We start from the raw sequence: 27,274 nt of genomic DNA on the forward strand, positions 1-27,274 counted from the left end.
GAAAATCGATTGATTTGATAAGAGATTATTGAGGAGGTGAAGCGATTGGGCATTGGAATTGGCTTGTGAGAATGAAGGTAACTTGGGATCAGTACTTTTGTCCAATTACTTTTAACAAACCTGGACATACCTTATTATATATTCGAATGGTATCATATGATTCCTGATAATAAGCTTACATAACCCGTCCTTCCACTTAATACGATGGGGGAATCGATGGAGTTGGTATAGGTCGTTTTATTACGGTGACTGTTAGAGAGAAAGCTTTGTTGACTGAAATTCGAAAGCCCTTGGTAGATACGTGAGAATAGGCCGATATGAATGAAGACGCTGAGAGTGTTTTTTGGTTGTCCGGGAAATGTTATTGGTTGCAATGTTTCATGTGAAGGCAGGTAATGTGGAGGAGGCTGGAGTGCCGCTTAGAATCGAGGTTGTAGAAGATGTTGGAGGAATGAATGGTAGGGAGGTAGATGAGGGCGAAACGGGGACTGTTGAAGACGTCAAGGAGAGAGGTAGAATCAAACAGGATCCGCTGCTGACGACGCTCGTAACTTGTGTAGTCGAATCGGAAGACACCAAAGTCACAGGGAGGCTTGAAGTTGTTGCAAAGTGTGGTTGTGTTTTGGAAGCGTACCGAAATAATTCTGCTTGAAGTTGTTTCAGAACATGGTGCCGACGATGACAAAGAGGTGCGTGAGGTCACCAGGCCACTTCATAGACTTGATATGCTTGAGGGGATGCTGGTTCCAGAGCTTGTACTACTTCCAGATGTAGGCGTATCCAAACTCAACGTCAAAGCAGACGTCGTTGAAGTAGAGAACAGAATCGAAGAAGAACTTGAGGATGAACAGGAACAGTTTGTAAGGGCGGTCGCGTCCAGCCTGTACAAAGTGTGAATCGACGTCTTCATGTAATACGGCCCGCCGCAAGGCACCGAGGGAAATTTGGAGCAGGGTTTCATGCAGCGGCCTTCGTATATGGGAAACAATAGCGTGAGAATTGCAGTTGTTCCCGGGTTCAGGAGTCTGAAAATGCAGAGAACATGCGATATGAAGGTGTGCAACCGGTTCTTATCCTGACAGTATTTTTTGGCAGGCGTCTGGGTCACCAGAGAGGGAAAAATTGAAACGGATGTTGACGTCGCTGTCGGCTTCGTTGTCGAGGCCGCAGTCTATGTACTGCCACGGTGTGCGAGGGAAGGGGATCAGTGTGGTGAATGGGAAGGTCGTCGTCGATGATGTTGAAGAAGACGAGTCTGAGGAGGTGACGGATGCTGAGACGGAGGACGTGGTGGATGTTGAGGACGTTGAGGACGATGTCGTAGACGTCGTCCCTCACGTATTGGTAACGGCAGCAGAATTGTTGGCATTGCTAAGTTCCATGTTCTGCGGCCGCCCAGACGGCTGAAGGCATTGTTAAAGTTGGTGATTCGGACTCAGCCGACGTATCCCATCACACAAGAGACTACGAACAGATTTTGATTCACTTGTGCGTTGATGAACGCGGTTGCTAGCAACGCCATGAGCGGCCGGGACACGGAAAAACAACGCAGCGTGGCGTTGGGTATGCGACGTTGTCTACAACGTTGCCGTTATGAACCAAGTTCTTAGGTATTCGAGTGTCCTTTAGATTTTTGGCAAACGCCTTGAATCCGAGTTGCCAGGTGTGAGATGTACGGTTGAGTCTGAATTACAGGCGAAGCAAGTGGTGTTCAACGATGATGCTAGAAAACCGATGGATCTGTCTACGTCATGAGAGGAGGCAGAGCTATCTGTACGCTCTTCGCGTTGAACTTGCGAACACTAGCCATCCTCTGCCTAGAATTCCTGACGAAGTTGAACCTTGTATCAGAGTTAGAGCCGACCAAAGTGGCAAGCCAATGGCTGGCTGCCTTGGTAGACCGATCTTGAGAATGCGGTGCAATTCAATTTTTCGAGTCAAATTGCACATCACACGAAGGAAAGAGAAAAGGCCGTTAATAGAGTAGGAGGAATTCTATCACAGCAAATTGAATTATTCTAATCTGGGCATCCCCGTCTGGCAGAAAACAAAGCACAAGACGCCCAAACCTTGGGGAAGGCTTTCCGATCTATGTCGTCGGTGAGGTCATTGGACTGCATCACCAGCTTCTCTGCATTAACAAATGAGAATCCAAGCAAGGAAATTGCAGTATCTAGTGATTCCACTGACCCAATGGTATTGGGTTGCACACTGAAATTTAAATTGCAAGCATATTTCAATATCTCGCCCACTTTGCTACTTAGTTGGTGAAGTATCAAGACCCCGCCCGGAAAGAGGCGAGCACTTGCTTCGAACGGTATCAACATGCGCGAGTTGCTGCGGCGTCACTTGACACCAAAATATCTGAATAAAGGCGGAACGATAATCTGTATCACTATCCCGGCTAGAATTGTGTGCTTAAGAGCTACCAATGTAACAGAATTAGGAGACCAGAGTGCTGGGTTTTCAGGAATGGGTGCCATTGATGAACCTATTCATGATCAGACTTTCTCGAGTACTTTCCGATTCATGTCTAGTCGATTTCGAAAGATGTCTCGGATCCTTAGCCATTTATCAAGGAGCTGGCTCAACCGACTGAAAGAGTTCTTCGGATCTTAGCAGGGCACAATGCTAGCTAAATAAACAGCTTGAGCAATGTCTTGTCACTGTCGATCTTGGATCACCCACATTACAACTTTTGCTTGGGCTGGTGATTTTTTTAACATGTTCTAGAAAGAAGTTTCTGCAACACGTTGGAATCAAATCATGGAAGCATGTAAACAAGCGGATTCTGATCACACAGCGCTTTCTGGACTAAGGGCTGTCCATAGCTGTCAAGCGATTTCTGGGTGCGTATTAGACTTTTGAGCTTAGTTTCAACGTCGAGCCATCAATAAGGTAATGAGCAAGACACATCGCCAAAGAAATTCCCTTTGGACATACAGAATACAGCTTCTCCAAAAATACAGCACGGCCAAGATCATTGAGAGTATACAAGGTAGGTAAATGCTCAGGAGGCTGACAACAAACCGTGGGCGGGGTCCTTGCTGCATTCTTGACTCGAAGCATGAAGCAACGTAAGCCAGGTCAGTTCTCACAGCGCTCGGGCGCAAGGTCGTCCGAATTACTGCAGATGGTGAGCTAGAATTCTTGGGCCTTGGGAAGAGATCAAGTTGGGATTAAACCAGCTCCACCTAGAAGGACACACTGTGTTGATCAAGGAGCTAAGTTGATTGCGAACACGGCGATTGTTGCGACTCAGACTTTATTATTTCGAGCCCCACACGTACACTCTGCGGAAATCGGTTTTATTCAAGAATAGGTGAGGTCTGGGACCTGCCGCTCCTGGGCTTCGGGGTGGGAAAGTTTCGCAATTACAGGAGTTTGATAGTCAAGGCCGTGAAAAGTATCTTTGCTATAATATCTCAAATTCCCGCAAACGGTGTGTTGGAAACGAAAGTGCTGCTTTCCTCCTCCACCAGTGCTACTCAATAGTCCAGAATGAGGAGTTCATCCTGCAGTGTGGTCGGATCCTCGCGGCTCCCCCGCAGCCAAGCTCACGATCGGCCATGGCTGTGGGTACTTGAGACGGTCTGGTACCCGACCCGGGTTTCTGGTACGCCGAGATTGTGAAAAAGGTCATTTTACCGAGTATAGGAGTCTGATTTCCAATGAAAACCTTGACCCGCTTGTGCTGCTTTTCGCAAATTTGTATTGCAGGGCCAGAGGCTGCCTGCCACTCGCAGAACGCAGCAAAAGCAGAAATGCTGCTTTGACGTGGTTTCAGCTCAGATCATTGAGAAGTCTGCCGCAAAACCCGGTTAGATAGTCGCGCTCGTATGCGAGCTGTCGGGGCAAAGCGCGGGCAGAAAGCCTCATAGGAAAAGAGTTTCCCTTCCGCCGTACTCTCGGCTCAGTCAACCGGCGGATAGGCGGCAAACGTATCCACTACGAACTCCACTTTTGGCCGGGCTGGGGTCCGCCCTATCGGGCTCGGGCCGCTCGCCCCGCCCGGCCCGACAATGTCTTGAGACACCATCCTTTCTTTCCACCAGGATTGAGGCTGTGAACTTGAGCATTCTCGGACCGTGCTACGTAGATTATATCCCTTCGGCGGACGGCCATCAATGCGACACCTCCGACTACATTGATTGATCAGTGCAGTTGCTATTCGGTTTCGGTTCGTTGCCGGGCCAAATGCGATGTCGGGATCAATCAAGAACAGTCTGACTTTGAGGAAACCCGGAGGTCTCGAGCTGAAAGGTATAGTCTTTCTGATTGTCATCGACCTTTCATTGCCTGGAATGCATGCCGTAAAGCCGGGGAAAAGCGCCATCGTCATCATTCTCCGCTCGAATCTCACCTTCTATAACCGCATCTTTGGCTGGAACCAGCACGTTTGTCAAAGTCAGGAGAGTAGCCCGAGTTCCGCGTATAGCCTTACCCTCTTAGACTTCACGTACCCCGCGTGCCTCGCCAGTACCCCGCAACTTTCATCACAACCTTGGAAGCCTTGCTCTGCACCGGCGTGAGAAATTGTCGAAGCAGTTGTGTTTGTACCGCTCAGTTGCGCTTAACGTCGGGTGTTTTATGAGCCCATAAGAAGTAATTCAATATGAAGCTTAAGGTTGTAAGATTGTGATGCTCCTCTGCAAGGACACGACAAGAATGAGAAAAGCCAATGGACTTGGGAATCAATGCAGCAGTGAGGGGTCTAGAAACTTAAATAAGGAACGGCTTACATTTGATACGTGCGACATTGGGGAGGTTGAGCAAGACGCCGCCAAGTCCGCGCTGCCACGTGGTATGCAAAGTTTGCTATTCATCGGTATTATCAGTAGTACATAGCTTCATGTCATAGACCTGACACTTTGCTCACCTTTTGAGTCTAGCTCGGTTGTCGCTTCAAACCGGGCCAGTTCCCCAGCTTCTTCCGATCTTGCCGCCGCAGAAGGATCCCTGCTTCCGATCAGCCTTTCTAGCTGCAGCCTTGAGTTTGTTGGGACTGAATCTCAGCCTCATGATGGGCCCATGTTCACACGCGGAGAACATGCTCTGACGAGATTTGCTCCCAACATGCAAACCCCTCACCGACTACTGCACGAATGCTTCCCTTAGGGTTTCAGTGAAACTTACATCGTGGAGCTCTGTAGAGAGTCTAGGTCGTGCTTAGAGTGAGCCCCTCACGGACTTAGGGCACGAAAGAGTCGTCAGCCTTTGACTTCATCTAGCGCCAAGATCTGCTTCAGCATCAGAAGTTGGCTTAGTTTGCATGTGACTGGCGACACTGTGGAACATTGGAGATACTCTCGACCCTCAGACCAATCGTTCTTCCACGTTGTGAGATGAGTACGACGACGGAGGCCTCATTTCCGTAACTTGCAGAATCAAATCCGACGCTGGAAAGTCTCGACCTCGTGTAGGTAATGCTCTGATGTATGCTCTCTGTTGCCCCGCAGAAGACCATGCGAAACCTTCGCACCGATGGGCAAAGATGCATAACACGTAAGAGCTGTTTGAGCTGAGGGTTTACTCATTCATGATTCACCTTGCAGAGCCGAAGTTTGAGGCACAATTGGCGAAAAGTGTGATCTTCAAGTCCGTTACCAAAGGTATAAAGACCCATCGAAATCCTCTTGACAACAGATGATTCTTGCGCCAGCAGCAGTAAGCTTTTAGTCCAGGTCAACAACTTAAGCAACATCAACAAATTAGAACACTTTATCAACTTATCACACCATACTTTACCTAACCTTCAAATTCAAAATGGGCGATATCCGCGGCTCCGACAGAGACAGCAATGTTATTGCCCTTGTTGAGGCTATCCTTGGCCACAAGATTGATAGCTTGCCCGGTTCTTCATCCCAGAGTACCATAGAGGATTATGAAGACCTCGTCGACATGAACAAGGACCACGAATTCAGCAAGGAAGGCCCTAAGCCCGACGCCCCACCTAAGAACCCTTGCGTCGGTGCTGTCAATCCGTACGCCTTGGCTGAGGCTCTGATCGGCCGCAGGATCGACCGTCATTCGATGGTCGCTGCCCAAATTCTCCAAAATGTTCTCCAGACCGACTACGATGAGCTCTTTGACATGCGTCACCACTCCGTTCTCTTCGCCGGTATGAGGCTGAACGAGAAGGAGAGGAAGGCTGAGATGTTTGACGAGAAGGACATGAAGATCCTCAACGAGCGGGATCTCATGACTCCCGACTTCTCTGGAGTCCGCAAACTGGATGACCTCGAGAAGGTCGGACTCAAGGACCTCAAGGAGGCCAAGGTTAAGATGGCCCGTATGAAGAACGGCAAACTTCGCCTTGTTCTCCACGCCCACGAGCTTGGCCAGACTGTCTCCAACCGCCAGGTCACCATGTCCATCAACGAACTGGTCACCCCCTTCAGAATGGAGAAGGGCCGCTGGCAGCCACCCAACGCGTCGTGGCGTGACATGTACGACTATTTCTTCCAGAGTGTTAACAAACGCCTGATCTCCGACATCACCATGTACCAGCTTGGCGACCGCCGTGAGACCAACCGCCAGTTTGACGACCCCACCCAGGGCTGCTCCAGCAACAGCTGGTTCGTCTCTGCTCTCTTCTCCGTGTTCTGGTCTGACCCCAGCGCCATCAACCGGGCTACCCGCGTCCACACCCAAGGCAACGAGAAGAAGCGCTTCTTGTCCATCAAGTTCCACGACAAGGGCGGCAAGCAAAACAACAAGACTGAGACTATTGATGTTAACTACGAGATCCCCATTAACAACTCCGACAACGAGCCTCTCTACTGCCGCTCCAGCGACGGTGCCGATATCTGGCCCTCACTTTACGAGAAGGCATTCGCCAAATGGATCACTGGCTCCAATTCTGAGCAGCCGGATATCACCCAGACTCACTGCGGTGACCCCATCAAGGCTATGGCGCAGATCAACGGCCGCACACCTCAATACTACAACTGCGACAACCACTCTTCCCAAACCCTCCTGGGTTTGGTCCGTGCCAACAGCGTCAACAACAAGACCATCAATCCCATGGCGGCCTACACTTATGCCACCGGTCGCGAGTTCCACGGCGCCAACCTCGTTGCTAACCACGCCTACTCCGTCCTGGGCTACTGCGTCATCGGCGACAAGCAATATATCGTCCTCCGCAACCCGTGGGGTGTCACTGAGGCCCAAGGTCTCACCGGCTACACCGGTCTCCTCGGCCGTCTCGAGCCCGAGATCTGGAACCCTGCCACCCTCCTCGACCACGGCGGTCTCTTTGCTCTCGAGGCTGAGTCTTTCAAGCGATGCTTCTCCTGCATCGGTGTTGCCAAGTAAACGTTGCGAAATAAGTGACCGGTCACTTATTTCGCAATGGAGTTTGATGGCACTTGGTTTGGCAACTTTGATTTGTAGTGAGGGTTTGGTCGTTTTTCGGTTCTGCATGCTTTAAACTGTATCGCAGGCTCATTCTTGTGTTTGTGAGCTAAACAAAAGTTGTATCGTGTTGCTGTACTTTCCGCCTATTGCTACCGGGACTGGGCCAAAGCAGCTGGCGGTGTAACGGAAAATGGCGGAAAATTCAAAAGGCAGATTGATGAAAAGTTAGTTAGGTGCTCGTTTGGATAGTTAAGTTCAATCCCAGTTGCCGAGACTACTTGTCGTGCCGTCATGAACCATCAAGGTGCAAGGATGACTTCCAGTTTCATCGAAATGCCATGGTTATCCACTTATTGTCTTGGGAAAAGTTTGCCCGGAATTCATTGATCAAACACTCCCCGACGAGTTCGTACTGAGATATCGCATTTCCGTCCGCCACACGGACAACAAATGGTACTCGTGCTCCACGAATTGAAACGATCAGATCATCCTTCTTTGACCCATTTGGTAGTATGATTCTTCGGAACTCGGAAATTGGGTCGATTAAGCTCACAAAGACACCGATTCGCTTGTTCTCGATCGTGCTTGTCCTGTCGGTCACTTGGTTAATAATCTGGCCACCTTCTCCGGACCAAGCAGCTGTCTGCCGACCTCTGGCAAACATGTGACTTTCAATTGTATGAGGTCCCAGATCTGGATCATCATCTAATGATTGGAGGGCAGTCTCAATCAGTGGCAATGGGCCAACGATTGATCTTGGATCATTGTGGGTATCATCCAAGTTTTTCCTGCTTCTCTGGACAAGAAAGCCGGTCCATCTTCTGATAATTGCTCGTCGCATTTCTTGGCGATCATCAATCCGGTCCCTGATGGCTTGAAATGAGAGCTCGTCTCTTCCCCGAAGCTTGACAGCTGGCCCGACTTGTGCTATTCTGCCGATAATAGAACCAGTCAACACCAGAGTCATGTTGTCATTGATCCACGCCATGCTCTTTGAGGATATATCTTGACGCCTTTTACGGTCTTCCTCTTCCTCTTCCTCCAGGTAACTTAAGATCGTTGGACAGATAACGTTGGTGGCGGTGGCTGTTCCGCTCAAGGGTTCCCATTCCCATTCGACATCATCGGTGACTTTCGTCAATTTGAGGTTGCGAGCGACCTGGCTTCCATCCCAGTCGGGAACCCAGGAAGGAAGTGTGCCAGCTTCATCACAACCTTTCAACGATGAGTATACGTTGACAGAGTGATTGACATAGCTCAACATATCGAAACTCATATTTTCCTCCATCATGTAGCGGGCCAAATCGGCCTGGACCTTTGCGTTGGGTTTGTCGTAATCGACAGCCACCAATTTGTTGTCGGCGTCCACACTCGTCGAGATCCCTAAGAGGGCAAAGATTTTGTCACGAGGATCCGATGCTTCGAGTTGACGAGCTCTGACAAGCATATCAATGATATGTGCGCTTCTGCCACCGTAGTTGGTAACACTGGTGTGCCAGGAGGGTCGAAGATGGGCCATATCATGTGACTCTTGGTAAGCGCATCGGGCCTGGAACATGTCGCGAACAATGTTAACTCTGTCGGCGGCTCGCAAGCTGTATCCATAACGATCGTGGTATCGTTGATTCAGGAGAATAATCTTGCAGAAGTCGTTCCAAGGAATCCTTCGATGGCCACACTGCACTGACACCTTTCTCGAGACGACGACTTCCTGGAGAACCCAAACGCGCAGGAACCACGACTGTTTGAGAACACTAATTTCCACATCAGCTAGGTCTCCTCTGAAGTGGATCGTATTCTCCTCAAGCGCGGAAGGCAGCTTGAAATCTTCGTTGCCATTTTTGTCTAGTGCCCACTCGCTTTTTCTTTCGAGGAAATTCCATGCCGAAAATGTTGTGTTGCTGCCATCATCAGAGCCAAGGTAAATGATCGTCTCAAAAGCGGAGGAATAGATGTTTCGCATTTGATGAACTTGATGGTTTCGCTCGGCAATATCGTATTGGTTGATACATAATGCGTCTGCCCAAAGCCGTATCGGACGATCTCGACGGCGGAGATGACGGAGTGCTTCTGAAAGGTTGGATCCGATATAAACCCCTTGTCCATTGACTTGAACAAGTTGAGGATCGCTCAGATCTCCCCAGACATACGACAATGCTACGTATGACTCATTGAGCTCTTGGCAAGTGGATATCTCTGTCGACAGTAGCCTGCACTGAATTTCGGCATCGTGGCGAACGGCGGGGTAAAGGATCAACACCCGTATCGCGTCGGGATGCACTAGAGGGGCGTAGATAGTCGACACAAAGGTCGGCGGCGAATATGCAGGGAGTTTGTCTGCCGACATGGTCTCCTGAAAGCCGTTGTTCAGTTTTGATTCCGTATGCGATGAGAGTAGGTAGGAATTGAAAGTTGCGTGGAACAGGCTGGGCTCATCGTCAAGTCACACTACGCTCAGGAGTTGCATGAGTGTTACTTACATAAGCAGTCTGCTGTCAGCATTTAGAGGTCGCTTTCGATGACTGGTCAGATTTGCTGCAAAATATCAGCTGAGACTACCAATACTGGCTAGCTAAGTGTGACTACCTTAGTATAAAGGCCCAGCAGCAATCAAATCACGCTGCGTGGGAAGTAATCTGGCTGCTTACACAATATGTCACGAGTTAGGGCACACAGCATTGGGCATCTGAAGTGGTTGAAAATTAGCTTAAGTTGACCCAAAGTGAAGGGTACGGGGGAAAAGGCACAGTCTATATCTGAGAGAGAGTGAAGCCTATGTGAGAGAGAATGTGGCAGACAACTTCGTCTGTGCTGATATCAGGTTTCTTGACAGTATGCTCTTTTCAAAAAGCTAGAATGCCCGCAGCCATCAAATGTGACCGAGATTTTGGCAACTCCCATATGCATTGGCCTTAATGATTAGATCTGAGCTTAAACTTTGCATGGAAAAGTTTGATGGTTCAGGCTTCGATCTCGCTACAGTCCTATGGGCCCTTACTCCGTCGAGTTAGAACATCAAAGCGATAGTATAGCCAGCCACCCAATTGCTGTAACAGCTGTTCCTGGCGATTGTACCACCGTTTGTGTCTTTATCTCCTAGGGTTTTCTTTGACAGGCCTGATGAAGAAAGTAACGTGAAGACTGTTCATCTACGCCAGAGGGCGTTTCTCCTTTCACTCGTGACGACAGTCATTGATACGACTCATTTCAATCCTGTAGAAACGATACATTAAAGAGTAGGCGGAAGTAGAGGCTCTACAGTGGTCTTTGCGAATTCAAACTGACAGCTTCAGTCCCGCATGTCTTCACAGATTCCACAGAGCAACAAATGCATCTCTGTGGCGGTTCTGAGATCGTCCAATCGTTCAATACCCCGGTATGCATTGAAGTCGATGCAATCTGAAGTAAGGTAGTCAGTGTGATTCTGTACTCAACCTTTTTGAATCCTAAACCCTAAGGAGCTCTTCAATTGTCTCCCCCTCTGAGAAATAAGAAGCTACATAGATGAGATCACCCAAGACCGATGTTCCAACAACGGGACACACCCTACAAGGCAAATCTTCAAATATAATAAGTTCAGATACTTTGAGAAAAGTAGATACTAGAAGAGCTCGTGTTATATGTTATGACCAGTCTTTGAGAGGAGAACATTGTGTCTGCGATTGGGCTATGAGAGCCAAAGGCTACGTGTACTTATCTACTAGGGCTATGTCAAGGCCAAGGGACCGGCCATCCACCCATCAGCAGTCCAAGAACACAGTGAATCTTTCCCTGGTGACTCAATCGAGAACCACTTTCGTGTACATGCATGTTGCAGGCAGATTTGGCCTTTAGCCTGCATAAGACTAGTGGTATGATATTCCGACGTAAGCACAAGCCAACCATCAACTGGTAACAAATATCGTGATTGAGCAGTTGAGCAGCCGTATATGAAATGACTGGGCTGTAATAAGTGACTAAATTCATCATTCTCTTTTCTCCCGAGTCCTTTCACATCAGATCACTTGGCTGGTCATAAAGTCTGGGACACTTCCATCCACACAGAAACCGTGAGCCTTGAGACGGTCCACCATAGCGAGGTAGATAACCAAGATACTGCCTTGAGTCAGCCTATGCGCTCTGCAGGTAAAGGGTTGTCTGCATGGCTATTCACACTCGAATCTTTTGTTGCCGAAGCTAATCTCCGGGTTATGAACGTCACACAAAGAAGCTCTCAACTGCTATTCTCAATATTCACATACCATCTAGGCCTCACGGTGTCGTACGGCATCTTCCAAGACTACTATTCAGAACATCCCTTCCTCAATCAGGACTCGAATATTGCCGTCAGTGGGACCGTCATCACCAGAGTCTACTACCTCGGCCGACCGCTAGCAACACCATCTGTAACACGTTTCCAAGCGGGGCAAAGATACATGATCATCGTCGGCTAGATAGGATCTGCCTTGTCCCTCCTAATAGCCTCTTTTGAGACTTCAGTGCCTGGTCTGATCGCAACTTGGGGGTTTCTCTACGGGTTCGCCTTCCTCTCAGTCAACTACCCACTTCTCCATATGCTCAATGAGTGGTTCATCAAGCGTAGAGGCCTTGCATGGGGCATCATGTCGACCACCGCGGGCTGTAGTGGAGTTGGCTTGCCGTTTCTTCTAGAGTCTCTCTCCACAGATTACGGATATTAGACAACGCTGCGCGCAATTGCATTGGCGCAATTTGTCATCCTACTTCCTGTGATACCACTCATCAAAGCACGGCTACCAGCCTCGAGACAGGGAATGCTGCGAAAAGGCGATTTCAAATTCTTCAGAAAGCCACTGTCTACAGCTTTGCATTGACCAACTTTCTCGAAGCTCTAGGATGCTATATCCCAGCGCGCTATCTTCAAACCTACGCAACGTCTTTGGGACTTTCGGGGACGATGGGAGCGCTGATCCTCGCCACAAACAACTTCGCCACCATTTTCGGTCAGCTTGCCCTCGGCTATATCGCAGGCCGCGTCAATAAAGTTCTTATCCTCGTCTCCGCCTCTTCGTTCATTGCTGCGGTAGCGACCTTTGCTGTTTGAGGCCATGCCTTGTCTCTTAAGTCGCTTCTCTCCTTTTCATTGTTGTTCGAGCTGGCGACGGGCGTGTTCCCGTGTTTGTGGAACAAGTTCGGATCGGCCCTCTCTGAGGATCCGGGGCACGTGTACAGTTTCATGGCCTTTGGTAAAGGAGTCGGCAATATTCTGACTGACCCGACTTCTGTACCATTGGTGGTGGGCTCCTTGACAAGCGGTTACGGTCTTGGTCGATTTGCACCGTTGGTCTTGTATACTGGATCGATGATGTTCGCATCGTCGCTGAGGGTTCTTGGCTGGCCGCTCATGAAGGGAACCTGATGAACGATAGGTGTTTGCTCATGGTTATGCGCCCCCTTCTTTGTTTTTCCCCCTCATGCTAATTGAGCCTGCATCATTGTCACATTTCTCCTGCTGAGTGGGTATAACTCAAGATTCGAACATGAGAAAGGCGACTACTGACTCTGATTGTCATCACAAGAAAAACCGACAACTCTTCAGTACTACATGATGTGGACGCAAAATTATGTCGCCTTACCAGTTATGCAGGTTTTAGGGGATACCTAGAAATGAAGCCCTCATTGCAAAAACACGTGACGTATATTGTGAAAAACTGCAGAAAGATACCGGACCTGGACAAAAGTCCGAGAAATCGAGTTATTTGTCCTATGGGGAGCTTCATCCTCGGATGCAGCGTAAGTTGGCCCGGGCCGTCCGGCCTGTCTTTATGGGTCATCGTCTCATGCCTGCAGGATCATCCTATCACACATGTTGGTAGAACCAGGGGTCGGACGACACTCCGCTTTGAAGTCTGGGCGCATAATCATGAGCCAATAATGGGCCACTGCCTGTTGTGCAAACCTGCGCTGTTACTTTACTCTGCCGATAAAGAACAAATCATCCGGCACTAACAACGTGTAGGGATATGTTGCTCTCGTTTGTGGCTTATTTACAACGCACGTTCCCCTCTTATCCAGATCCTGACCTTCCGACTGAAAAAGCCTTCCGTCTTGCTTCGTCTATTCACTGATCTATCTAACTTGTCAACCGGGGCGAGTTTACTATTTGATATATATAATTTGAATGAACATACCGAAAACCGAGGAGGCTGATCAGGGACTACAAGTCATATCCCGCAAACATGCAGGAAACCAATCCCCCTCAAGTAGTAAGCGTGCCTGATCGTCTGCATTGATTTGTAATCAACACAACAAGCTGACGGTAACAAATGCAGGAGGTTGAGGCAGATGATACTCTAGCCGGAGACGTCAGTTTGAACTTTTCGAGTTGCCGAGACCTCGCTGACTAAGTGATCGTCGGTTTAAAGCTTTATGAAGACTCCTCTGTGGCTTCATTGAGATCAAGCATTTTGGAGAATGAGGTTGAGAATGGCCGCACGTATCACTCCATGAGCTCGGGAAGTGCGTCTATCTTGCCGACGATGTGGGACTTTCATCAATGTGTTGACACGTAACAGAATACCAATACCCGAATGATGAAGTAAGTACTTTGAAACGGGCCTGTTGCTGCGGGCCGCAGCACTCCAGTAGCATGGGCTTTCGTGTTACTAATAGTATAATCAGAGAGAGAACGATCGTTTAGGTATGGGCTGCACAGGCGTTTCCTGAGCCATGAGCTACTGGGGCTACCATCTGAGACCAATACTGATGACGATAGACTTTCAACATCATATCTGGAAACTCACCTTAGATGGGGCACTTGCAACTGCCCCTGCTCACAAGACGGCGAAGCGCATCTTAGATATGGGTACAGGAACTGGTATCTGGGCTTGTGAATATGGTTGGTATTTTCCAGTCCTGCGCTTCAAAATCATTCCTTTGCTAATGAGAATAGCGGACGAATTCCCAACTGCCGAGGTAACGCCGATTTTTGCCCAGAAGCCCTTTGATTGTTAAGCTGATTCCCCAGCAGGTCATCGGCGTCGACCTGAGTCCCATCCAGCCTCTCTGGTAAGATCACGCCATATCTATGTCAACATGCTACTGGACTAAGTAGATTCTATAGGACACCTCCAAATTGTAGATTTGAGATTGACGATCTTGAGAAGGAATGGACCTGGTCTGAGCCTTTCGATTACATCCACTGTCGTACAATGGAGGGCTCGTTCGCCAATCCAGCTAAGATCATCAAGAAGATTTACAAGTAAAATAACCCAAACCCATCAAACCGATGATTGAGAACAAGTACGCGCTAACGCCGTTGCTAGAGCTCTTGAGCCCGGTGGGTGGTTCGAGGCCGGAGGCTTCGTCCTCCCCATGGGTTGCGACGATGGCAGCGTCCCCAAGGATTCGGCTCTCAGCCGGTGGCATGATCTCCTGGCAGAGGCTGGCGAAAAGTGCGGCCGCTCCATCGAGAGCCCTTCCAAGTACACAAGCGCTATTGAAGAGGCTGGGTTTGTCGACATTGTGAACAAGCAGTACATTTGGCCTCTCAACTCATGGCCCAAGGACGAGGACCTCAAGGAAATTGGGAGGTGGCAATTCGTTAATCTCGACCTGGGCATTGAAGCACTCTCGATGGGCCTGCTGACGCGTGTAATGGATTGGACAAAGGAAGAAGTCTTTGCCTTTTGCGCCGAGCTCCGGAACGATTTGAAGAAGAAGGAGTACCACGCCTATTGGAGGGTGTAAGTTTTCGCATTTGCTTCATTTCTTAGACTCTGGTTCCCGAGGATACTGTTGCTAACATTCTTAGCCATGTTGTCTACGCCCGCAAACCGTTGGCTGAAGATACTCCGAAAGAGTGATGGGGATTATGGTGGCTATTTCTCTTGATTCCGACGCATGCCTTGGCTATTGGCCAACGATTGAACCCTTGTGTCTCGGTCCTGGAAAACAAGCACAACTCATCAAGAGTGCAAAGATGAAAGCGGCACAACTGTTGACAAATCTTTACGAGCAACCGAAGATTTGGAATATCTCTTATGTAGTTTTGATATTATATACAAGTGATTAAGCGTAGTTAGTACCTCAATAAAACCACATTTCATATGTTTGGTATTCTTCCTCGGACAAAACGCCCGATCACAGCTCAATTAACCCTGGCCCGAGAAATTAGATCGACCAATCGACGACCAAGACTCATCTCGGCAGACGGCTTCTAGTCCGCGGGGTGTCCCTGAATCAAGTGCCACCTGTACCTCGCAAATGTTCTACACTCTGCACTATAACAAGGCGGTGATCTCATCCTCGATTGTTCTTACCTCTTTTGGAGTTTGCCTGCTGTATGATGGGGTTTCTCGAACGAAGCTGAACCAAACAACGCGCCTGCGTTGAACAACTACTTTGGGAAGTAGCATGTACCAAAGCAGCTTCAAGGTGCTGAAAGAAAACCGACAAAGACAAAAAAATTTCCTTTCAGACTACGAAGTCGATCCCATAGTAATGAAACAGAGTCACTGCTGTGATGCTTTGCAAGACAGGCACTTTGCGAAAGGTTTCGATTCGTAGCAAAAGAGGCGAGTGCTTCTTGATCAGAGAAACCAAAGTCTCAATGTTAGCAAAATGAAATGAACCATTGCAAAAAAACATAGGTCGTTGTGGACTCGGAGAGACAAAGAATTCAGGGTGTTGAGCACGAGTCGTTCTATTAACTATATATTGCACAAAGCTGTGAAACCTGGCACCAGCAAACTGTCACTGGATGAACACATCCACCAATCCCCGATAGTCTAGTGGTGAGGATATCTGCTTGTCATTGGTTTACAAGGATTCGCAGGGGACCGGGGTTCAATTCCCCGTCGAGGAGTAAGCTTTTGCTTTTCTACCTTTTCGAGATCGTATCTGTATGATTTGAGTGAAATTTTTAGACAGACGCATGTCGTCTCTTGCCAAGTTCAGTAAACAGAAAGTTTTTTTTGGCGATTGATGCCAGTCTCCCATAAATTGAAATGCATGCAAACTCCGTTGGACACGACGCGCCAGTCACTATTCTTTCTATCTCGTACATGTGCTCAAATAGAGAAAAAGGGATAGCACAAATGGACAAGAGAAGCACGAATAGGAGAGACATCTTCGTCATCGAATTACACAGTGAGCTAAGCAGGTCGGTCGGAGTAGTGTTGATGCATATCGTATCCATCCCACTGGAACCGAGATAGGGTCGAAGAGAAAGCCACGTGCAAGCTCCCCATCATTGACTGAAAGATGAAATCATGTTTTGCCTTTGCCGATCAATCTCCCAGACGAAATAACTTGGTCTAAAGACAAAGGATGCATGGTCAACTTTGCCCAACTATCCGTGCCTTACCTTGGTTTGGATGTCATTAAATGCATGGCCCAGCGCCTATTCCTGCTGCGAGCGGGGTCATGTGATTGTCGATTGTCTCCTGTAGTAAGCCGCAAGTTCAGTTAGGCTTCGCTGACCGTAAAGCTTGGCGCGCCAGCACGATATTGTTGGTTCTCTCGGTTTTTGTCAAATCTCGCTACGAAGCGAATAGGTGTGATGGCGGCAGCGCGCATGCTTTAACAGGTACTACATGTATCCCTAGGTGCGTGTGCCTATTCTCATCGTCACGAACTGACTCTCGTGTCCATATACAGTGCATACACTCGCACGACTCTACGATTTGGATCTCATGCAGCGCATGCCTTGCTCGTCAATCCCCCAAATTTTGCCTCTCTCTCGCCAAGACGGAACAAAGGCTCCCCCTCTCCCTTTCGTATAGCGGATCGTGGGCCCGCAAGCTCCGAAGCCCACCTCGCGTAGTTCCAGTCTGAGACGCGTCCCCCTCATGAAACCCAGGCTGGAGGACGAAATGAGATCCAGCAGAAGCAAAATGGCGCTGGCGGGGTCCCTATTTCCCAACTTCTTTCCAGACTCCAGACTCCAATGTCGAGCTGTTAGAAACTTGGTTCATCAAGTCGATCCAAATGACATTGGTAAGATTCCACGTCCGAATGAAAAAAGAACCTTCTGCTGCTTTCGCCCGTAGGCTTATAATGGCTCATTCAATATGCGTCTCCCCAATTTCCCATCCTGCGGCTCCTGCGGCTCCTGCGGGGACTTTTGTCTTACTTCGCCTCGTCGAGCCGGGGCAGAAGGGGGGAGAAGAATGGAAACAAAGCAGCGAACCGCTGTTGTAGAGGATATCGAGATTGCGGCACGGGCAATTCCCAAAAGTCACGATATGGACGACGGTCGGATCGGTGCAAGTGCATTGTCGCGGTGAGAGGCCAACTGAGTCGTTTGCTTTCGAGACTTGAGTCAACGCCACGCGCGCCACACCGCGAAAAAACAGGTAGGCTTTTTGGCAATCACTGAATGGGAAGATTGGGTGGGAGGTTGGAAGCAGGAACACACTCGCACATCCTCTGGGGAACCGGATGGCGCTTGAAGGTTGAAATTGGGTAGGATGCAGGAACCATTCAGGAACCGGGACGACCATGGGAAAAGGGAGTTCCTGGCGCAGCACCGCACACGCCCAATCGAAGCCCCTGCCAGGCTGTCGGGCCACCCCATAGACCGGCACGTTCCCCCTTTTTACCAGAACAGACAAACCACACCCAGGTCCCAAGGTTGGTGAACCAAGCAGCCATAGCGATCGACCAGCAAAGTCGGGCTAAACTGTGCCCGCAAACTGCTTAAATGTTCTCGCTTAGGTTGACGCTACGTGAGGCCAAGCTAACCGCTCCCAGAAGTACCATCCGTGCCACGGTCCTGTCTTGAGTGACATGTCCGCCATCGTGAACCACCGGCTGCCCCCCTTGCGAGTAAGAGTCTCTAACTATCTGGGCGGCTTGCCAACGCCGAGGCGCCGTGGATGAAAATACGAATTTCCTTGGCTCCGCGTTGTTCGATGGAGATTTCACGGCCGAGAGGATCCGGTGCTGACTCCACCCCTTTTGCGGCGCGGGTGCAGCTGACGCTTATAGGCAATTTCCCGATCTTGGCCCTCCCAAAGAGCACATAATGACCGCGATGTCCCCCTAAACTCTCCCGGACTCTCAGGTTTCCCTTTTGCTCCCTCACCGATCCCAGTCACTCTTTTACATACAGTCCGGATCCGAACAAAAAAACTCCACCAAAAATGCGTTTCTTCTCCGTTGCCCTCGCCCTCGCGGCCCCTCTGGTTTCCGCCATCGAGTTCACCAGCCCCTCGGCCAACTCCACCGTTGTCAAGGGCAAGAGCTATGAGCTCTCGTGGAACACGGTCGACACGGACCCGTCGACCTTCAGCATCTTCCTCGTCAACTTTGTCAACTGGCCTCCTTCCTATGTCCTCCTGGCCCAGGACCTCGAGACCGCCGCCGGCTCTGCCTCCATCGATGTCCCCTGCTCCACCCTCAACTCTGACGGTTACCAATTGTGAGACATTCTTTCTTTTCCCCCTCTCTGTCTCTCGGTCTTACGGCGCCATTTCTTCTCTCTTATCAAGTTGTCTTGACTCTTGACTCTTTGTGGTCTTGAATTTCCTCTTCTACCCCTGAACCGTGCCCCGTTTAGCCTTGTTCCCGGCAGGGATTAGAATCCGACGAGTCATGTACCGCAACGGTCATTTTAAATGAATAGCGGAGTAAAACCACTATCAAAACAGAAGAAAGCAAACAGGGGGTCAAAGAAGATCAAAGTTAGGGTAGGGGTGCTAACCTGAAAATCAACAGCAACGCCATCAACGGCACCAACGTCTACGTGATCTACGCGCAGACTCCCAAGTTCTCCGTCTCCGGAGCCGACTGCACCGAACCCACCACGCTGCCCCCGGCTTCGCCCTCCACCTGCGCGCCGCCGAGCACCGTCACTGTCACGGTGAGCAAGACCCTTTCCAAGAACTCCACCGCGACGGCGACGGGCGGTTTCTCGGCGGCCCAGAGCAGCTTCATCACGACCTCCGCCGCCGTCCCGGCCACTACTCCCGATTCCCCCCCAGTCTTCCATGGCACTTGTCCTGACACCATTGGCTGGGCCTCAGACTACCATCACCCCGTAACTCTGACCAAGCCCCCTCACCACCCCGAGGCCACCGGCGCTCCGTACCCGACCGGCTCCTTCAGCGCCAAGCATGACGAGGCGGCGACTACCATCTACCGTACCACCTACCTGCCTTTGGAGTTGGCCCCGACTGGCGCTTGCAAGTGTTAGAGAGTACCTAACAAGACAATATTACTGACAAGACTCTCCACGACTAACAAACAAACGCCTCGATGTGAAATTGTGGGTCGAAACCGGGAAACGGAAAACCGGGAGTAAATTCGGGGAGGACGAGGTTGCAGTTTGCGTCGTCTCCTTTGAGGCAAACTTTTCTTGGATGTTTGGCGGTTTGGTGTAATAATTTTGGGCAGAAAGAAAAATGGACTTGGGGTTGCGAAGTGAAAGATGATCTCGAAATCACTTCAACGCCCTCCCCTTGAAGCCCCTTCCATTTCACCCGAACCGCTCGCATCCCCTTTTCTCTATTATGTGTGCGCTTACTTCTTAATGTCTAAAGGTCTCAACGACGCGAGAAAAGTGCCAAAAAATGTGATGGCAGTATCCATGGTATCACATGGCCAGAGTCCAGACCCTTGACTTACACACTTGCGATAGAGTCGCAAAGCAGATAAACACAGGCAACCCCGGTAACGCCAATAATAGCCCTCACTGCCGCAACTCCGTGACGCCAAGCCGTGCCGAGATGGTGGAGACGGGCCACTTGCGGCGCCGTCCGATGTCACTCAAACCCAATCCCACCTCATGCGCTCCAGCCATGTTTTCTATGATCTAGCCATCCTCCAAACTTGACGTGCATTTTCATAGTATTTTCCCCCTAGGTGTTGCCTACCCCTAAGCTCCGGCTGCAGAATAGTGCAAAGTCCATGTCCCCTTCCAAACCCGGCAGGTTGGATCGGCGGGCAACAAGCTAAAAGTTTACGGTTTTGACGACTCTCGGGATCCTGCAAGGGCCTGAGCACAAGGCGAGAGTCTCTGTCGCAGAAAGGACTTCATGCGGCTCGAGGTCTCTCGATACCACGTTCTACGGCCCGGGTTCACGTCCATGTCACCTTGCAAACACAGGAGGCAGAACTAGCCAGCCTAGTCCAAAGTACATGTAAGCATGTTCCTGTATTGCGGACACTGGGAAACGCACTTCTGACGACGTCCGATTCTATATGTCGTTCGCTCTCGAGTGATATGTCGGACTAAGTGTCCGGCTCCCTCTTTTTCCCTTTCCCCAGACTGTTTATCACTTCATCTCGTCTCCTATTTGGTTCGTTGTCGCCATCTCACTTTTGTGTCGTTTTTCTCTTTTTGTTGGTTCTGATTGAACGGAAGCTTGATGCTTCGTGACTTACTCCTTTAATTCCCTTCAATTCGTTGCTGCTGTGCAGACCAATTTCACACTTCCAAAACTTTCTTTTTGTTGTCTAGCTTTGTTTCATTCAAGTCAAGATGCGTGTATCTTCTATGATTGCCATCGCCCTCGTAGCGTTTAGCGAGACGGGGCTCTGCGATCGCCAAGAAAGGCAGTCAAGGCTGTTCTCTGTAAGTCGCCCTGCCTAGACGTCTCATTACTACTACATGGAATCCAGAACATGTCATGTAAACGTCTAGTCATCTTACTCCCAACAATGTCATCTGACACGTCTTGTGCCGCCCTAGGGTAGCGTCGCCGGCCGCGCCGCGGCCCTCGTCAAACCAGACGTCGAGAAGCCCACCGTCGAAAAGAGACAAATCAGCTTCGAGAACGGAGGCATCAGCATCGGCGGTGCCGGAGGACTCCAACTCGGCGGTCAGGGCAAAGGCAAAGGCAAAGGCAACGGCCAGGCTACGGCGGGTCAGCCCGGCACCAACGTTGCAGGCAACCGGACCGCCAATAACAACGCCGGCCTGACCATCGGCGGAATCCAGCTCGGTGGCAACAATGTCGGGACCACTGGAGGGACCGGCAACAGCGCGTTGGACGCTTTTCTGAACGCGGCCAACGGCGGCAAGAAGAAGAATAACGGCACTGCCAATGCCGGTGCGGGAGCCGCTGTGCCGGGACAGGCTGCTGGCGGCCAAGGGCAAAAAGCCGGTGCCGGTGGTGGGAAACAAAAGGGTGAGGGCAGCCCCGGTGCTAACCCTGGTGAAGCTGCCAAGGCTGAACAGGGGCTCGGATCGAACCCCGGCGAGGCCGCAAAGGCCAAAGAAGCCGCGAAGGAGGCAGAGCGTAAGGGCGCCGGGGCCGGGCTCGGGGAAGCGAAGCCGGCTGGTGAGGCACCGCCTGCAAATGCTGCCGAGGGAGCCAGACCTGCCGAAGGAGCAAAGCCAGCGGAGGGGGCCAAGCCTACTGAGGGTCAAGCTGCCGAGGGACAGCCAAAAGCGGTGCAAGAATCTGAGCAATTCAAGGACAACGCTGGTATCACTCTCGGTGCTGATGGCCAGGCTCAGAACAGTAAGCGCCCAATACCACAAGACCAGTTCTTTGATAGCTAATGGAAAACACGAGTCGGTGGTAATCTCGGTATCACAAAGGGCAGTGATGGGAGCACCTCTGTCGGTGGCAAGTCTGGTAAGAATCCTTTACTTCACGGCCCCTGACATAACCCCTACTGACGATCGTCAGGTATCAACATCAGCCCCGGTGGTGGTCAGCGACAAGGCAAGAATAAGGGAAATGGCCAGCAGCAAGCGACTCCGCCGCCCGCAGCTCCAGCCACTGAAGCTTGAGGGGGCCTTCGTCGATCATATAGCACTCTATCGCGGCAAAATAATTGATATGAGTGGCTTACTTTGAGGAACTTAAATGAGAACTTCGTGAATCCCGAATTATTAGAAAGCTGTTTACGGTGGCGCCAAATGTCGTTTGCAGTACTAGTCGTTGTACTGCGCAAGTTAATCAGTGAGAGTACGTCATGTCTCTGTAAGGCGCCAATGATGAGATACTCAATAATGGGTCGGAGTCTCCAAATAGAGAATTTTGAATTCTGAGTTGTTTACGCTGAACTTGTTAGCATTAGACCCCAAGCCAGTCACGCTTGACGGGTGGCCTATCGCCAGATCTGAGAGCCGTTCCTACTTCGATGTCGCCCAGTTAACGGCCGATTCCGCCCTTCTAAATAGTTCACACGCCATATCTGCATCGACTTGCAACCAAGTGGTGACTGATCATTCGAGTGTGAGCTCTTCATTACACTTCCAGTTTCTTATGTGTCCTATTTACAAGTACTAGTCTGGATCATCGTTGAAAGCCTTAGTGTTATGATTATGGCCAAAATAAAAATTTTATCCTGCAGGCTTTGAAGCTTTCAATGCGAGTATTACTCATTGAATTGAATGGTATTAATTAGATGGCGGTGTGTTCAATGGCTACGAGGACAGCTCTTCGGGCAAAAAGCCAAGACTCTTCAAGATGCTTTCTCATTTTATTAAGGATGCTTGATTGTTTACACAAGGCAAGGCATCATTCAGTTGGTGACTCTCATCAGCAGAGCGTCATGACTATCCGAGGGCTTCCCATTGAGACTTTGGCAACTTCCAGACTCTCCCATTTAGGAAGCCTGAGCCATCGACAGACCCTGCAACCGATGTCAGGGAAAGTCTCTCCTCCAGTCGTCAGGCAATAAACGTATTTTGATGGATTCTACCAATTGCTTCCTGCTCTCTAACATCGAATCATACTTTACCATCCTGGTCACTTAAGTTCCTGGGTCTGGCCTTTGTAAGCATAACAGTTCTAAATTTTGCCTGGAACTGTTATTCTGTGTCGTTCGATGGATACCTAGAGCCGAAATTGGAGGGAATCTGGTGTACCATGCGCTCTGAACTCGATCGGAAGATTGAAGGGGCTCCTGCAAGCCTCAGGGTTGGGTCGCATTCTTAATTTCCTTGATCTCGTTTTGATATAGGATGATTTTAGCTCGTACAGGATGTTGCGTGTGAAATGCGGGCTTTTTTTTGATGGTATCACGCCGAGTAAGCCAATCTACTGGTGCTTGCCGGGTAATGCTGTTCCGCGATGACGACGAGAGTGCAGTCGCAGATTATTGCTGAGGCGTCAAAATTCAGTCTACAATCTCGTCGTAGTCTTTCTTTCATGGCATTTTTTGATTCATAAACAGGGCGGATTAAAAAAATGTAAATAAAAATGCTTAACTGAGGAATTAGAAGAAATACAGCTTTCTGATCATAATAATGAAGACCGTAGATGAGCATGTTTCCTAATGGCTGTCACCACTGGACGGGCAAAGGTACTATTCTGCTCGGCTTCTGAAGCGCTACACGATTCACAAACTCTGCTGGACAGAAGTGCGGCCTGGCAAGTCGCTATCCACTATCACAGGTTAGCAAACCATCATATACAAAGCTGCCAAGATTCTTACCCATGAGCATCGCAACATGATCTTGAAGACCAAGTCCTGAATAGCCCGATGTTTTCCTCCAGGTTATAGGGACAAGGTGTTAAGTTCCGTCCAATCCGATGTGCGGCGTGCGGTTACACATGAGGCTTCTTAATCTTTTCTTTGGAGCGGTCGGTGTCGTTCATTGGTTCGAACCAAATACCTTGGACTTAGAGTTAGTAGGTATGTACTTTGCACTGACTATCAGAATTCACGAGTCGAGATATACGAGGGTCCGGGACAGCGCCACTCGCTGTTGGTTTATGGACGAGTCATGAAGCGACGTTTGGTATAAAACTAACGTGCTGTAGGTCAACGTTAGCTTGCGGGGTGATGAGTTCCGCCCAGATATGCTGTACCATTCATGCAGCTGTCCAGATGAAGGTTTTTGGACTTCGTGGAAACTCGGTAGATGGGAAGGTTCAAGAAAGCGGGACTGCGGAGGGCTCCACCCCGCAGGTCCAACCCCGGCATCACTGAAAGGCAGATGGACATGACGTGCTGCTGTTACTTTTCGTATAGCAGACTAAAGCTACAACGCCTCGAAGGCACGCTTGTCGAACTAGATACAAGCTAATCGATTACTGTACATTACCGAATACGGATTTCATGGTGTTTTCCTTGATGTACTCAATCCTACGCCGTCCTTGAGATCTCTCAAACGTAGTCTTGACATGGGTATTGCGTATCTACTCGTCCGAACGCTTAGCCGACACAGACACGTTGTGCTCACTGTCCATGATGCGCTCTTCGCTGTCGTTGTCCATATCGGTCCATCCCATATTCACCGACCCGCCATCATTGGTCAACTTATCGAGGCGATGACTGTCGCTTTTCGCGCTCATAGTGATTATGTGATTAGCCGCCTCTTGGCCGCCCGTCTTGGATCAGTTCTCTGAAGTGAGGGGCCGCACCGCCGGAGAAAGGACCCAGGACCGGGCCATTGACGGCCAGGATTGCGAAGAACTGCTGGGTTGGGGAAAAACCGGGGTCAGTAGGTTAAGCAAGGACGGAACGAGAGTTTGCCGGATCAGAAAGGGAGTCAGGGATGATGAGCGTGGGCCTTGCTGTTTCTCTGATCGACCAAAGTGCGCAGGATTGATCGATATTGCATCCTCCAGGCAAGAGATGCACCTGAGAAGGGTAGCAATGATGATGAAAACACCTATGGAAAGCCACAGAAAATACGTGATTTTTCTGCCCATCATCAGCTAAGACTGCTGTAAAGCTCCAGTCAGTAACCGTGTTTACCTACCTAGCCATTGGCATTTGAACAGACCACAACAAAGGGACCGGGACGTACAGGATCATCATGCCGATTCTATCTCACTGTGAAAAGTCTTTCAATTATAAGTGAGAAAACCATGATGTGTCCACCGCGGAAACACACGCGTCGTTCGTGAGTGCCAATACAATATAGTTGGGAATTTTCAGCGCACACGATTCTGTCCGCAAGTCAACATCAAGGACCACCGAAAGAATGTGGAGTAGACTGGACGCACTACCAGGATATGGATTCACCTGCCAATTCCTGTGTATCAGCATACACTATATCATGATGACGAGGATCGTGGCGACCTACCACAGTACACACGTTCCAGCTGTTATCTTGACCGTTTTCCCGCTGCTACAGATGAGTCTATTCCCTATCGAGTCACAATGCCATCTAAACTTCCCCGATTAAGAGGATCAGTCGATCGAGCGTATGTAAGTCTCATACAGAGGAATAGCATGTCTCGGTGCGCTATCTGTTTAGCGTAAAGTCAGTGCCTAGGTTAATCAACCGACTCTTTCTTAGCTCACTTCCGTCCTCTTGGATGCAAGACATTTGATTGATAGCCATTTATGATACAGGCATTCGGGATATGATTAACGGCAAGTGAGGCAGAAGTGTCTAGGAATCGTGTAGATAATAATCCGGATCTTCCGATGTGCTGGTCCGTCGCATGATACAACCGTGGTTCGAAACTACACCAGAATGGGACTCGAAGCCGAAACTAAGGGTGTAGGGACGGACTCCATCAATTTAGAGAACTTGGTCGTTTGAGTAACGACTTTTGCCACTGCTTCTCTTCTCGTCCAGGATCCCTGCACTCAACTACATTCCAGCAGCGGGCGGAAGGGCAATTTGATATTCTAGCTGAACTCTAGACCATTTCCCAACGATGCGGCCTTCTTCCTCCGCCTCATGGTATCAGTCAGGTGACTGCCCCCTCGATGTAGCTTAAAAGCATAGTACCCCGACCTCGTCTCTTTCGACGGCTGCTCTCTATCCCCCCTTATCGCCAATATCATCACCCGTCTTACACAAGATGCTTGTCTCCGCAATCCCAGAGCACCTTCAATGCCCCCGAAAGATCGCTGCCAAGACACCACCCGGCTTTCAACCGCCCTTCCCAGCTTACAGTGCTAGTTTCCCCAAGGACACCAAAGATCTTGTCTTTGCCGTCATCGGGGCCCAGTATGCCTCTGAAACCAACGTAGATGGCGCTGCCGTTGCGCAGCAGTTGACAAAGTTCACCACCTCCAAGGCCGTCGATGCCGAAGCTCGCCCCCAGTTTGCCGAGTGGGCATCCGTTACCGATAACAAGGGCTACTACAACATTGCTCACCTGGCGTACTGGCCAAGCAAAGCAGCCTACGACAGATGGGCTCTCGACTCGGGATTTCAACAGTGGTGGGAGAACCTCGAAGTCGAATCACAGAGCCACGGATGGTTCCTCGAGATCTTCTTTCCAACGCTTGACCGATTTGAGACTGTATTTTCCAACAATGAAGTACCAGAGGGTGCGGCACACATGAGAGAGTGCGTAAGGGGGCCGATCCAGGAGCATGTGTACTGGGGTAGCATGCGCGATCGCATGGCTGCTGCTCAGGATGACGAGCTCGTGGGAGAGAAGGTCGAGCGACCAATGACAACATCACATGCAAACGGCTCCAATGGTACGAAAACGAACAGAGACGCACAGTCATCGCTTGGAAGAGTTCGAGTCGGTGGCAAGCACAACTTGGCTGTCATTCGCTCTGGCCAAGATTGGTCAGACACTCTGCCCAAGGAGCGCGAGCTCTACCTCAAGACGATGCATCCTGTCCTGATCAAGGGCATGGAATTCCTACGAGATCAAGGGGAAGAAGTTGGCTGTCACAGCTGCCGATTCATGAACCTGATTGACCCGGTGACCGGCAAGGCGGATAAGGATCGCACATTTGGGCTGGCGTTCTTTGACGAGCTGGGCTCGCTGGAAGGATGGGCAAAGCAACATTCGACACATTTGGAAATCTTTGGAGGTTTCTTGCGATATGCCAAGAAGCTAGAGAACAATGTGTCGCTTCGTCTTTTCCACGAGGTGTTGGTTCTCAAGCCGGAGCAACAATTATTCGAATATGTTGTTTGCCACCCCGGTACTGGTCTGCTTGCAATAGTTTAGTCAATTGATGTGCCCAAGACAGTAATAAACCAAGTTTAGTAGTAGAATCTTGGTGATCTTAGCCCGCTGTGAGAAATCTCAGCCGGTTTGTTGCATTTTCCATAATAATACTG

General features: G+C 49.9%; 8 protein-coding genes across 8 annotated transcripts; 5 read left to right on the forward strand and 3 right to left on the reverse strand.

Annotated features, from left to right (window-relative positions):
- Nucleotides 1–361: 361 nt before the first annotated feature.
- On the reverse strand, nt 362–1,522 carry CORC01_07528 (uncharacterized protein; the record flags this gene model as incomplete). Its single annotated transcript, XM_022619164.1, has 4 exons — nt 362–644; nt 763–881; nt 1,180–1,333; nt 1,473–1,522. 4 exons carry the CDS (start codon nt 1,520–1,522, stop codon nt 362–364), a joined length of 606 nt encoding a protein of 201 aa, XP_022474243.1.
- Nucleotides 1,523–5,766: 4,244 nt separating this feature from the next.
- On the forward strand, nt 5,767–7,317 carry CORC01_07529 (uncharacterized protein; the record flags this gene model as incomplete). Its single annotated transcript, XM_022619165.1, has 1 exon — nt 5,767–7,317. The coding sequence occupies one exon, from the start codon at nt 5,767–5,769 to the stop codon at nt 7,315–7,317; it is 1,551 nt and encodes a 516-aa protein (XP_022474244.1).
- A 367-nt stretch (nt 7,318–7,684) lies between these two features.
- On the reverse strand, nt 7,685–9,706 carry CORC01_07530 (uncharacterized protein; the record flags this gene model as incomplete). Its single annotated transcript, XM_022619166.1, has 1 exon — nt 7,685–9,706. One exon carries the CDS (start codon nt 9,704–9,706, stop codon nt 7,685–7,687), a length of 2,022 nt encoding a protein of 673 aa, XP_022474245.1.
- Nucleotides 9,707–13,556: 3,850 nt separating this feature from the next.
- Nucleotides 13,557–15,182, forward strand: CORC01_07531 (methyltransferase domain-containing protein; the record flags this gene model as incomplete). Its single annotated transcript, XM_022619167.1, has 10 exons — nt 13,557–13,583; nt 13,650–13,682; nt 13,743–13,836; nt 13,893–13,915; nt 13,999–14,017; nt 14,093–14,292; nt 14,348–14,385; nt 14,441–14,578; nt 14,643–15,062; nt 15,131–15,182. The coding sequence occupies 10 exons, from the start codon at nt 13,557–13,559 to the stop codon at nt 15,180–15,182; spliced, it is 1,044 nt and encodes a 347-aa protein (XP_022474246.1).
- A 3,282-nt stretch (nt 15,183–18,464) lies between these two features.
- CORC01_07532 (extracellular proline-serine rich protein) lies at nt 18,465–19,516 on the forward strand (the record flags this gene model as incomplete). The annotated part of the gene is made up of 2 exons (XM_022619168.1): nt 18,465–18,742; nt 19,039–19,516. The coding sequence occupies 2 exons, from the start codon at nt 18,465–18,467 to the stop codon at nt 19,514–19,516; spliced, it is 756 nt and encodes a 251-aa protein (XP_022474247.1).
- A 1,287-nt stretch (nt 19,517–20,803) lies between these two features.
- CORC01_07533 (uncharacterized protein) lies at nt 20,804–22,063 on the forward strand (the record flags this gene model as incomplete). Its single annotated transcript, XM_022619169.1, has 4 exons — nt 20,804–20,896; nt 21,014–21,788; nt 21,843–21,905; nt 21,960–22,063. 4 exons carry the CDS (start codon nt 20,804–20,806, stop codon nt 22,061–22,063), a joined length of 1,035 nt encoding a protein of 344 aa, XP_022474248.1.
- Nucleotides 22,064–24,422: 2,359 nt separating this feature from the next.
- Nucleotides 24,423–24,578, reverse strand: CORC01_07534 (uncharacterized protein; the record flags this gene model as incomplete). Its single annotated transcript, XM_022619170.1, has 1 exon — nt 24,423–24,578. The coding sequence occupies one exon, from the start codon at nt 24,576–24,578 to the stop codon at nt 24,423–24,425; it is 156 nt and encodes a 51-aa protein (XP_022474249.1).
- A 1,467-nt stretch (nt 24,579–26,045) lies between these two features.
- On the forward strand, nt 26,046–27,161 carry CORC01_07535 (phenylacetaldoxime dehydratase; the record flags this gene model as incomplete). Its single annotated transcript, XM_022619171.1, has 1 exon — nt 26,046–27,161. The coding sequence occupies one exon, from the start codon at nt 26,046–26,048 to the stop codon at nt 27,159–27,161; it is 1,116 nt and encodes a 371-aa protein (XP_022474250.1).
- Between the last annotated feature and the right edge of the window lie 113 nt (nt 27,162–27,274).

Source organism: Colletotrichum orchidophilum, assembly GCF_001831195.1.
Source record: "Colletotrichum orchidophilum strain IMI 309357 chromosome Unknown Scaffold_61.1, whole genome shotgun sequence".
Classification (NCBI taxonomy): Eukaryota; Fungi; Ascomycota; class Sordariomycetes; order Glomerellales; family Glomerellaceae; genus Colletotrichum; species Colletotrichum orchidophilum.